Here is a 13,291-nt window from a genome sequence, read left to right as displayed (position 1 = left end):
TCTAAGCACATAAATTTTGGCAGCCATGGGATTAATGGATAGAGACCACTTTTGTCAACTCTGCCAACCATGAACATCTATACTGTCTTACATTAACTTTGTCTTCCACAAGCTTTGTAATAAGCTCAAGAGAGGATGTGTTGTCTCTGTCTCTGTCTGTCTGTCTGTCTGTCTGTCTGTCTCTCTCTCTCTCCTCTCTTTTCATGTGAGCACACTCACAGATGTCAGTATTTTAGGACTGAAAGTGCTTTGGTGATGGTAATTGTTTGTAATAACTCGGCATTAAATACCCCTGATCGCTAAAGGATTATTTTTCATGCTGATCATGGGGAAAAACTTCAAATTAGGCANATATATATATATATATATATATATTCCCAAGATACTGAAGGAAGATGATGAAAAATTTTAGTCCATGTTTAAAGCTAGTTTTTCGGACAGTGTCTTATTTTCTGGTATCTATTCGGGAGATGCTGAAGAAGAGGAGCATGCTTCATCTCTCAGGATGCATTTTTATTTTTTGTCCTCTTCACTCTTCTGCTATGTGGCATGAGTATTCAAAAATTAGAGTCAGTCTTTCAAGGCAGAAAACCTACTTTGCACTGGCCTTGTGCATCCTCTTCCACCTGAATTTCTGCACATGGAGCAGGGAGCAATGCTGACTGACTCCACTAACGAATGCAGATATGTACAGAAGGCATGCAGCCTTTGAAGGCCCAAAGTGCCTTCTCTCCTCCTACTTCTCTGCCTCATGATAACTACCCGCATTAAAGCCTTTGGTTTATTGAACTATCTGCTTGATATTATTTAAACGCTCATCTGTTTTAACTTTAGAAACTTGAATGAACATTGAATAAGAGAAAAGGGCTTTTCCTTCTCGGTTCCAGAGCATTTTACTGTTTACCGTTTTACCACATACAAAAAGAAATTTGACTACAAAATCCAATCTTGGTAAGAGTTCCAGGATTTGTTTCTCAAGGTAAAACATGGCTTTCCAAACATAGTGAAAGTAAGACATCTTTATGAGTTCACCCTCCCTCTCTGTCTCTTTCTGTCTCTCTCTCTCTCACACACACATACATCCATACACACAGATATACACACTTACACACACACACACACACACACACACATACAAACACACTTTCCCATTTACCATTTTCCTTCATCCCCAAACTTGCTTCAGTCTATGCTTCCTGAGAAATAGGGAAAGCAGTTACTCTCAGAACCTCTAAAGAATTTACTAGTATTAGAGTTCCCGTTAAGTCTCTCCACCATTTGGTGACAGGGTTTTTCATTCTGTCCAAAGCTGATTGAACGTCTTGTAACACATCTCTACAGCTGTTTCCATAGTGACTGCTCCATGCATAGAGAAAATCATAGGCAGGTTTCCACATCATCTATAAAGAAAAGGAAATAGATTGATGTGAATATCAGACACATAACAGAGATAGAAACAGAGAAAAAAATTTAAACTGCAAAGGACTTAAAATAAAATGGAATTCTCATTATGTAAACTTTTTAATGTAGAAAATAATCACTATCATTTTTTATATCCCTGTTTCTAAAACTGGAGTGTTTTTCAAAAATAAAACCTATAAATATGAACTTTTTTTCTTGATCCACTGTTTAGTTTATATTGCCTTGATGCCAATACAAAATTCCTTGCATAATTTAAAATTTACATTTTGTTATTCATGTATTTATTTATTTAGTGTGTGAGAGTGAATGTATGTCATACATGTATGTGGAAGTCAAGAGATAACTTGATGGAGTAATTACGTCATACCATGTGTGTCCCAAGCTTCAGTTGTCAAGCTTCATGGCAAGCCTCTTTATCTACAGAATCATCTTTTCAGCACCATATTTTTAATAATAACAAATACTATTAAGATAAACTTTTAATTATCTGACTTTTAAGAATAGGGTTTGTTACATATAAGTATTTGTATTGTTTTATAATACTATATATCATAACAATGATAGCAAATACATTTTGCACTTTTAATTCATTCTATTTAGCAAATCTATACATAAGGAAAACTGTAGTTTGATGATCAAATTAAAATAAAAACAAAAATATAGTTCTTTAACTCAAAAACTTACTTTTATGGTACATTTTGTGATGCAAAGAAAGACCAACATTCTATGTTTCTGCACTTTTCTTCCCCTGAGGTCACACCAATGACATCACTGTTCCCATAGAAATAAATGCATGCCAAAGGAGAATTTCACATACAAGCAAGTACATGATGGTTACCAAGGCAACGGGCTCAGAGGGAATGAGACAAAGGCAAATAGAAGAATACAGACATATACACAAGTTAACATAAATTTATTCTAAGAAAATAACAAGGCATACACTCATGATTAGAGCATTTGAAATATAAACTTTAGTAGTAATTACTTATTTGGGCTTACCAAGTTGATTTATTTGTAATTCTACCATTTATAAAATGTTAAAAGCACTGAGTTTGAGCTTAATATTGAACATAATTGCTTTCTTAAAATGGTACCTCAATTAACATCAGCATTCCAGGTAATTGGATATAATTTTTCCACTTGCCACCACTACTACCCATATAGTCTAATTACTGAGGTGGGCAGAAATAAATCTCTGATGCCATTATGGTTTGCTTCAGTCCACATAAAAATGCTCAAAGGGTGAGATGTTATTTGTTCTAGTTGGCATTTCAGAGAGGACATACACACCTATTTCCTTACCTCTCTTACAAAGACTAATTTTGCAAAGTAGAGAATAAAATAATTATCAAAGTTATATCATGCTAAGTTATGTGACATAGAAGCGGAAGTCACCTTAGAGTAGCTGCTTTCAACCTATGGGTTACCACCTCCCAAAGACCATTAGAAAATACAGATTTATAACAGTTATAAAATTACAGTTATAAGGCAGCAATGAAAATATTTCATGGCTGGGATCACCACAGCCATGGGGAACTGTGCGCTAAAGTGCTACAGCATTAGGAAGGTTGACAACGACTGCCTTAGAGTATGTATACAAGCTTTGTCATCACTAATCTGGTTTATGGGGAAATCGTATCTTCTGCTACTGAAATAAGGGCACTGGGGTGTCCTCTTTTCTGAAGGGTTCTGTTGATGCAAACTACTCACACTACCAGTGTTATCAGTAGCAATTCAGCAAGAAAAACATATTAGGCCACATTAATAGAAGCTTATGCCAGGCTCTATCTCAGCTGTCAGTATTTAGATGCAGTGCTACACTAAAATGGTTGATTAATCTCTGTGAATTTAAAAAACAGAAAACTGTTTGTCCATGCTCCAAACTTATATTCTATACTGAATCCACTCAGTCACCAATATTCAACTAGCTGGTACAATAATTTTCAAATTGTTGAGTACTGTTTAACATAATGTTATGTATATTTAACAGCCTCCCCAGACTGTTCTAAGTCCCTTTGTGACTGAGTAGGAAACAGAAATGTATTTGGAAATATTTACAACAGGCAATGACTGACAGCAGTGAGTAAAAGGTGATATAGCACAGAAGATTAGCATAAAATACCAGAGAACATAGATATCTGTTGGGGATTTCAAATGGGTGGTTTCAGAGTTCTTTTATATGCTGACATACAAGTGGTTTTATACTCATGGACAGTAAAACCACCCCACTGTCTTACCCAGGCAGTTAAGCTCTGCATGGCATGTCTTGCTGCAGCAAGGAAATTTAGCATTTACAGAAAAGCTTGCACAAGTGTTTAGATGTGAGTCGACTTCTCTGTGCTGCTCAAAGACTTAGGAGACTGGAGATGTACACAGGATGTTATAAGTTAGAGCCTACCTCCCTCCATGCACTTACACTGAGTACTACATTACTCCCTCACATTAGACAGCTTGGACACAGCACAGAATAGTACAGTCAGCACTGGAACTCAGAAAAACATGGATTGACTGTTGAAGTCTCATCTCTATGTAAGTCTTCCGAAAGTACAAAGAAAGGAGTGGCTAAATTAATCAGAAATGCAAGGGAGGATATTGCCTTGAACTTATTTGATGACCCCTGACATGGGTATGAGAGAGTTAGGGTGGAACCACAGGACAGAGATGACCTTCCTGACTTGAATTAAAATATGAATGAGATTTGCCATCCAGGTTTTTTTTTCTTCAATACAACAAAGCCTGCCTATTTCTTCAGTATAAAATCTAATTTGCCATATACAAAATCACCTGTGACTTTCAACCCAGATGGCAAAAAAATACTATCACACATAGTTTAAATATGGTAAATATATGCTTTTCCACTAATTATTTTACTTGCTAAGTCAAAATTCACTGAATACACATCCCTACAGGAATTTCTATTACAGGAAGGTCATGAGGGAAAAGCATGGTGCTTAGATATAGGAACAAGGCAATCATTTGGACAATGAGTAAACAGACAGGACTTGGTAATAACAATTACAAAAAGTACCTCTAGATTAACCTGTATGAATCAATGTGAGAAAGACAGGAACTTTTAAAGTTTTATTTTATCTTATGTGCACATAATATATGTGGACTATGTGAGTGACTGGCACCCTCAGAGGACAGAAGAGGGTTTTGGATTTCCTGAAACTGGAGATGCAAGTTGTGAGCCACTATATGGGTGCTGGGAGCCAAACCCAGTACTCCTCAATAACAACCAATATTTTTAACTGATGAGCCACCTCTCCTGCCATATGACATGCTCTTGTCATTTGATGAGGACTCATATGCTGCAAAAAAGGAAATTGGGTTTTACTGCCAATAGTCCTATGCTCACATCCAGGTTCCATTGCTTATTTGACAGTTCAGTTTGAGCTTTGACTTTTTAAGCTATAAAGTATGTATAATAATTTCCAGTCTTCTTTCTTCAATAAGGCACCCTAAGAAGAACTTATATGACAGTTTGCATGCAATGATTGTTAGTAGTATACATAGAAAATTGTAAACTTTTAATAGGAGCAAGATAAGGAAGCTTTATTTTTAACCATATGGAATATGAGATAATGGACAGGGGCTATCTGATGAAAACTTAAAATGGTCAAATGACCTGAAAGCAGTCAAAGATTGAACATTATTCATGTCACAGTAATGAAGAAAAATATGTGAGTCTTCTACTATGTCAAAGAAGAGAAAAGTGAATGGAAATTTAAACTTCAGTTAAGTGTACTATTGTAGACGCAAGTAAGATACAGAAACAAAGAATGGAGAGAGGGTAGAGTTAGAGTACAAAATTTATTCATGTTACAAAAAACGGTGGTGCCTAGCTGACTCAAAAGGATATCTATCTAGTAACTTATCTGGAGTCAGTTTCACAGCCCCACATAGCTGGTTTTGTGTAAGTGTGTGTTTAGTATTAATGTATTAAAATCATAAAAGTTGGGAGTATTTATATCATGGAAGTTAGCAAAGGCAATGATTGAGGAGTTTCCCCTCTTGCAAAACCAGTTATTAAAATTTCACCATCACACCACAGAGGGCATCCTTTTCTTTTGCCTCCCTCACATCTTCTAACACCAAGTGATTCAATGACACATGTACCAAAGGCAAACAAGAATACGGACTCCACCCTAAAAATGTCAGTGTGAAGTGTCTACAGAAAGAAAAGTGCAAATAAACAGAAGCCATGGAACAAATGGATCACATACAGAATTTGAGTTCTGGAAGAAGAGAAATATAAACACAGGACTAATCATCAAGAAATCGGTGAATTTTTAAAGAAAGGAAAAAATACAAATATGAACATACTATAAAGAAAAATAATTTGTGGGTTAAATTCTAATGTTTCCAGATAGATAATTTAAGATTATTAAGGACTGAAGAGATAGCCCATTTAAAACATTCAAAAGAAAGGCTAGCTTTCATTAGCCAGAAGAATAAAGACAAAAGAATGTTTTGTTTTTGAAAAGTAGATTAGTTGCTTTTCTGTTGGTGTGTCAAAAATGAATGACCAAAACCAACCTATAGGAGAAAGAGTTGATTTTAACTAAGTATCCAGAGGGCTGGATGTCAATAATAGCGGGCGGGGGGGGGGGGGGGGTAATGCAGCAAGCACCTGGAACACGAAGCTGAGAGACCACAGATAAACCTTACATGGCAAGCAGAAGAAGGAAGCTTGAAGTGAGCAAGCTATATGCTCTTGAAGCCCACCTCCAGTGACAAACTTCCTCCATGAAGGCTCCATGTCGTAAAAGTTCCATTCACACCCCTAACCAGCACCAAAAAACTGAGGACCAAAGTGAACAAATGCATGAGCCTTTTGGAAAAGTTCCCCCACTTAAACCACTACAATAACTAAAGGGACAAATAATACTGAAGCTAAGAAAACTCACAGTCTGACAACAGCTATAAACTGCATACAGTGAAGGAACACTGAAATTTAAGAAATATGTTATTCTTCAGTAAACAAATATCAGATGAAGTCAACATAAATTTTTTATATTAAGCTTTTCTTCACAAAGCCAGATTTCCTCAATGCAATAAATGGTCCAATCAGTTTTTGTCCTTTATGGAGAACATATATGATATTTGTATTCAAATTCTTTAACATGTCCATATTTAATTTTCAGAATTTATATTTTATTTATACTTGCCTCCATAAAATGAGACTATAACAATGACAAAAATACAGAAGATAACTTGCTTGTGAAAGACCCCCAGTGCGGGGAGACTCTCACTCAAGTCTTGGGATAAAACGACCCCCCCCCCAATAACTCACGAGAGACCATCCTTGCTGCAATCACATGAGGCTTTAATGATGAGATGAGACAGGAACCAGTGCACTGGGGCCGAGACTCATAACCCACGCAGGGGAAGAGTTTGACCCCGAGTGTCCTGGAGAAGAGGTTTTTATGGGAAGAAACCACAGCCCAATAATCTGAAAGGGGCAGGGAAGGTGTCACAGAAAGTCATAAGGGGGCAACTTCCTGCCTCTCAAGATCACTCAAGGTCATAATCCCCTAGTTCCTAAAATCACAAGGGGGAAACTCCCTAGTTTCTCAAGATTGTTCTCAAGGTTACAATCTAACTTTATCTTCAGCTAGTTCCTGAAACACAGTCACTGAACCAGCTAATCCTAGATTTTTGATTCTTCTCTTCCTCCTTGGATTTTTGGCTATTTTCTTCTGCTGGGGAGGTCTGGATTTATCTAGGTCCTTCACTTGTATCAATTGGGTGGGATTCTGTATTCAAATATAATACAGATCCAAATAGTTCACAAAATATTCACATTTTATAAAAAATTACTAAGAAAATAATGTCTTCATCCCCGGAAATGATTGAAGGAATAACGTGTTGAATCAATAATTTTCTTTTCAGATCAGCCCAAGTTAAATATCGAAGATGAGTTGTAGATTATCAACATCTCATCCACATTTCTCTCACCATACATCTAATCCAGCTTTTAATTTTTTTTCCAACTTGTGTTTAACATTATGACTAAAGTAAAACATGTAGACACTCTGTTCTTATGCTATGGTTATCAAAAGAAAGTGTGCTGATATGGGGTTAAGTGAGTTGGTCTTTTTTTGTTTTTTGTTTTGTTTTTAATTGATTTTTATTGCGTTATACATTTTCCTCTGCTCCCCTCCCTGCCTCTCCACTCCCCACTCAACCCTCCCTCAACGTCCTCATGCTCCCAATTTACTCAGAAGATCTTGTCTTTTTCTACTTCCCATGTAGATTAGATCTATGTATGTCTCTTTTAGGGTCCTCATTATTGTCTAGGTTCTCTGGAATCGTGGTTTGTAGGCAGTTTTTTTTTTTTTTGCTTTATGTTTAAAAACCACTTATGAGTGATTATAGATGATAATTGTCTTTCTGGGTCTGGGTTCCTTCACTCAACATAATGTTTTCTAACTCCATACATTTTCCTGCAAAATTCAAGATGTTTTTTTCTGCTGTGTAGTACTCCATTGTGTAAATATACCACATTTTCCTTATCCATTCTTCAGTTAAGAGGCATTTAGGTTGTTTCCAGGTTCAGACTATGACAAACAATGCTGCTATGAACATAGCTGAGCACATGTCCTTGTGGCACGATGGAGCATACTTTGGATATATACCCAAAAATGGTATTACTGTGTCTATCTTCTGTAAAGCAAAGGACACAGTCAGCAAGACTAAACGACAGTCTACAGAATGGGAAAAGATCGTCACTAACCCCTCATCAGACAGAGGTCTGATCTCCAAAATATACAAAGAATCCAAGAAATTGGTAGTCAAAAGAACAAATAATCCAATAAAAAAAATGGAGTACAGACCTAAACAGAGAACTCTCAAAAGAAGAATCTAAAATGGCTGAAAGACACTTAAGGAAATGTTCAACATCCTTAGTCATCAGAGAAATGCAAATCAAAACAACTCTGAGATTCCATCTTACACCTGTAAGAATGGCCAAGATTAAAAATACTGATGACAATTTATGTTGGAGAGATTGTGGGGAAAAGGGAACACTTCTGCATTGCTGTTGGGAGTGCAAGCTTGCACAGCCCCTTTGGATGTCAGTGTGGTGATTTCTCAGAAAATTAGGAAAAGTGAGTTATTCTGAACCACAGAACAAATTCCCCCAGCCTTTTCAACTCCATCACAAACATTTGATGCAGAGCTCCATCCTTACATCTCTGCTGTCAGATTTCCTTCTCCGGGTATATGTATATGTGGTATGCATTTGTGTAAATGTGTTCACCTGTGTGGGATATGCATGTATGTGTGCACTTATTTATGGAAGCCAGAAGTTGAGATCAGGGGCTCCAACTTTGTATACCAAGACAGAATTTTCTCATCCAGTCTACCTAATTAGCTTGCTCCAGAGATTCCCCTTTTCTACTTTGTAACTGCTAAGATTTTAGGGAGCTGCCATAGCTGAGATTCAGCTAAGAACTCCAGTTCTCAGGTTTATGGTCAAAGTCCTTACCCACTAAGCCATTTCCCATCCCTTTAGATTTCTTAATGCTATCTTCCTGGCAGTATGATCTAATCCTAGAACAGGAAACATGATGCTAATGGAGGATAGCACTCTGAATTTTTCATCCGTGTGCTTCCCTATGTTTATACACAGAGAAGTAGCAAAGCATTTAGTCTAATCAGTAAAGTGGTTTTCCAGGGTCCTAGAATATGTATAGGAGAAATACATCTTTCCCTCCATTTACCTTTCCAGTATTAGCAGACATAGTAAAAAGTAAGGGAGCAAAGATGATGAAATATGTAATGCCAAATGAACTGAAACAAAAATGGAGACAAGAATAATAAAGTTTTACAGTTTTAGTGTACTTCTTCTTGGAAGCCAATACAACTCATTAGACTTTGCAGTGGATGACAAAAGGCAGCAAGATCAAAACTGAGCGTCCCAGTCTGTCTTTTTTAACTCATAAAATAGAAATAACATAAGGAATTTAATTGACTTGAATTACTTTTCGATAATTACCTTTTTCCATATTAGAGGATTAATAATCCACCTACTTATCTCATAAAATTTTAGAAGCAGCATTTCATTTTAAGTACCATTAGCTGAAGAAGTACTGAGGCAAGTTAGGCTTCCTAATGGATATTATATGTGTTCTGTATTCAGCACATCATTTACAATATTTAGGTTATTTTATACCATCTCTAATTAGTAAATACGTAAATAATGTTTAAAACAGGTGGTTGTTGTCTTCAGAAAAGAAAAACACTAACTCCTCTGGGCCATCCTACTTCCTCATAAGAGACATAGTGTTTGGTTAAAATGTGACAAAAGAGAGAAATCTTGGTCAGATTTTTCTCTGAGATTTTCCTTTTCCTGCTGTGAAATAAACTGAAGTGTATAAAATGTCATCAAAGCACCACTAAGTACATGAAGCGACAGATGTAAATATGTAACGTGTAAATATGACACGTTAGGTCCTCGGTCACAGGTAACTACTGTTGAGTTTGAAACTTAGTAACAAAGATAGTCAAGAATCCAGGTCACTGAGTCCCTAATTCACCATCATTTCACTAAAGGATCATCACACAGTTATTTTATTACCAAGTGACTTTTACAAACACTGCTGTTGGGTTATATGCTTAGCTGCTTTTCTAAAATCACAGACCCGTTTCCCTCTTCAAAACAGACTTGATAAAAAAAATTTAAAATAAGTCCTGGGAAATGTACCTTAATTGATAGAATGCTCGTCTATCAACCATAAAGCTGAATTCATTCACTACCATCACGTAAACATGTATGGGGCCCATGCCTTCAGATGGAGGCTGGAAGAGCAGTAGTTCAGGGTCATTCTAAACTGCACGGTGAGCTCATGACCAAGCTCTATGTGACCCCTTCTCAAAAACATGGTCAAAAATATAACTGTGCCATCTCTAGTTCCAACACTAAGGGTATAGAAGGTACATTCTGCCACAAGTTCATGATTTTCCACAGAATACTTTTCCCTTTATGAAAGAATAAGTTTAGATCTTACTGCAAAACAATAAAGGTTTACATACCTTTGCAACAGGGTAAGGCTCAGATAAATAAGGAGACAATAGAGCACCCATATAAACAAAGACATACGTGTCCTGTGAGCAGGATCACTCTCATAGTCCAAAGTCATCTTTTCTACCTTTTGTGAGAGATATTTTCCAAGGACAATTAAATTTTAAGCCCACAAGGAAAAGTTGATTGGCTAAGACTTTTTCTCATTTTTTCCTATGTGTTAACATCTTGCTAGTTTCTCAGCACAGAAACCTTGAAATTACTGTCAACATTTTTTCTTACCTACATTCTTTTTCATTCACATCACTAAAAATGGTTGCATTTTATTCCATTTACCAGAAAATCACTCAAAGTCATATATTTGTCAAATCCAACAAAATAATAGGTACTTTGTGTTTTATAATGACAACTGCCATCAACTATCAAAAATATTTTATACATGTTATTTTACCTGACCGTCTAAATGCGTGAAAAGGTTGTGCTATACAACTCAGTTAAAAAAATTCTTAGAAGAGCCAAGCAACGTGTCCAAAGTCATGGGAGTTAATGAATGGACTAACGGAAATGGAATCCAGGCAAGGGAGCTTTGCCTGAAGAGTCTTGCCTCTGGATTCCAGCAAATGAAATGAAATGTCATGTCTTCCTCCTCCACACATGACTTCTTGGCAGTGCTCTCTAGACCTCACTGCTAACAAGAGTCCACTTCAGGGACTCTCAGTAACTAAAATACCATAGGTTTTAGGTGGCATCTCCTGCATTTTCCTGATTTTTTTGATCTTTGTTTAATCAGTCAATTCCATAAAGATTCGCAGTTAGAAACACAAGGAAGACTAACAGAATTCCAAACCCGAGTTCTATCACTCACCGTGTCACTCTGGATGCTACATAAATGCATTCATACTCAGAGTAGGTTACTGTGTGTTAGAAAGAGGATGATTCTAACGCCCTGCTTACGGTTCGCTGAAATTAATGAGATGTGTGAAGATTGTCATGGCGACTGACACATAACTATTTTCATTTTTATGTCATTATGTGCTTCTTGATGGAGATATAGTTCTGTAGTGGAGCTTATTCAAAAAAATTATTTAAAAATTAATAGCTCATCCTAATTTCAAACTAATGTAAACATTAGATTTATGCCTGCATAAGAAGTACAAGAAATCTAACAAAAACAAATCAGGGTCCTTATTCCTGCATAAGAAGTAAGTTATCTAACATGAAATCACAACAGTTCTACGTTCTCATTTTTAATTTACATATAGGATGAAATGCTTCGAGCACTCTAGTTGTAAATCAGAAGGGGGAAATAAGAACTGCTTCTAGAGGATACAAAAGAGAATTAGACTTGCACTGCTGCAAAAAAAGAATTATGGGACACCTGGCTGACTGCACTGTTCTACACTTGAATAGTGTCAGAGATGAAAAACACATGGTGATTAAAAATCTTAGCTTCATTGTGTCTCCATGGAGACAGTGTGGCCCTGTGTGGCATGCCAAAGGAACTAAGCCTTCTGGTGCCTGTCCTAGATGGGAGGCGAGTGGGCAGAGGAAATTTAAAGTGTGAGAGGAACCATTAGGGTCTTTAGCAAATAGAAAAGGAGGAACCTAATCTTTATTGTTAGAAAGATTCCATGAAAGAGAGTCACAGAGAAATTAATGTCATATTTGCCAGTAATCTGTAGAAGATTGACTGAGGCAGAGCCTCCGGCCTAGAAAAGTATTAGATTTGAAAACTGCAGCTTTTCTCTGTAAAATCAGACTTTAAAAATTGTACTGTCTTTCTGGTATTTAATGGGTTCTTGTATTTTTAAATGAAATCTTTAAATATCTTCAGAAAAACTACAAAGAATTTATATTAACATTCACAGAAAAAAAAAGAAAACAAACGAATGAAAAACAAAACAAAGTGCTGGGGGGGGGGGGTGAGGGAAGTTCCTGATGAGAACTTTGGGAGCAGATTCCTGGAACCTGCTGGGAAGAGGACTTCTGAAAGGCAAACATGGCTGGAAGGCTGTGGTACAAGGACATTTGCTGGCAACAACAAGGTCTCTGGAACCGGAGAGAGCACACAGCTCTTCTTAAAATTGAAGGTGTTTATGCCTGAGATGAAACTGAATTCTACTTGGGTAAGAGATGCGCTTATGTGTATAAAACAAAAACAAACAAACAAAACAACACAGCGACCTCTGGAGGCAAGATAAAACCAGAGTTATGGGGGAAAAGTTCCTGGGGCCCATGCAAGGGTTCGTGCCAAATTCCAAAGCAACCTTCCTGCAAAGGCCACTGGACACAGAATCTGTGTGATGCTGTACCCTTTCCTTAGTTAGCCTGCATCGAGATTGGAGGGAAGGCAAACAATAAACACAATTAGAGAAAATGCAGATGCTTAGCAATGCTGGCAGGACAACCAGCTCTCCAGTAAATCTAAACAAAACTCACAAAAGCAAGGCCCTATCGTGATAAAAGAATAGCAGTTTTCAACTAGACAGCTTTTTAACTAGTTTACTGAAATGTCAGGAGTACAACAGCACAGTTCTAGCAGTACTCTCTTCTCCCTCAAGGTTCCTGACTTTTCAGCTCCCTCTGAAAACACTTGTGTCCATCTTGTATGCTATGCTCACTCTGGATTCTGCTCATTGATAGGCTTCAGTTCCCTTCTAGGTTTATGAAGATAAGTGTAGCAGATAAGTGGGACATATGTGTCCAGTCCCTAGCTGCTCCTGGACAGATTTTGTTTAGAAGTCCTTACTTGTGAGCTGGGTTTCAGGGATTCAGCAACTGTCCAGCTGACATCTGTTGCAGCTGGAAGGAGTCAACTGACTTGACCTACTGAACTCTCTT

General features: G+C 37.0%; 1 protein-coding gene and 1 pseudogene across 1 annotated transcript in view; one reads left to right on the top strand and one right to left on the bottom strand.

The window, feature by feature from the left end:
- Nucleotides 1-355: 355 nt before the first annotated feature.
- Nucleotides 356-13,291, bottom strand: part of Macc1 (MET transcriptional regulator MACC1) — a 119,005-nt gene continuing 106,069 nt past the window's right edge. Inside the window, 1 exon segment of the mRNA XM_050131104.1 lies at nucleotides 356-1,400. Coding sequence (XP_049987061.1) covers nucleotides 1,188-1,400 — 213 coding nt within the window. The 3' untranslated portion in view covers nucleotides 356-1,187.
- On the top strand, nucleotides 12,450-12,777 carry LOC126493970 (60S ribosomal protein L35a-like; annotated as a pseudogene).

Source organism: Alexandromys fortis, unplaced genomic scaffold (assembly GCF_014885135.2).
Source record: "Alexandromys fortis isolate MF-2015 unplaced genomic scaffold, M_Fortis_MF-2015_v1.1 scaffold_345, whole genome shotgun sequence".
Taxonomy (NCBI): domain Eukaryota; kingdom Metazoa; phylum Chordata; class Mammalia; order Rodentia; family Cricetidae; genus Alexandromys; species Alexandromys fortis.
This window is presented reverse-complemented; position numbering and strand designations above follow the sequence as displayed.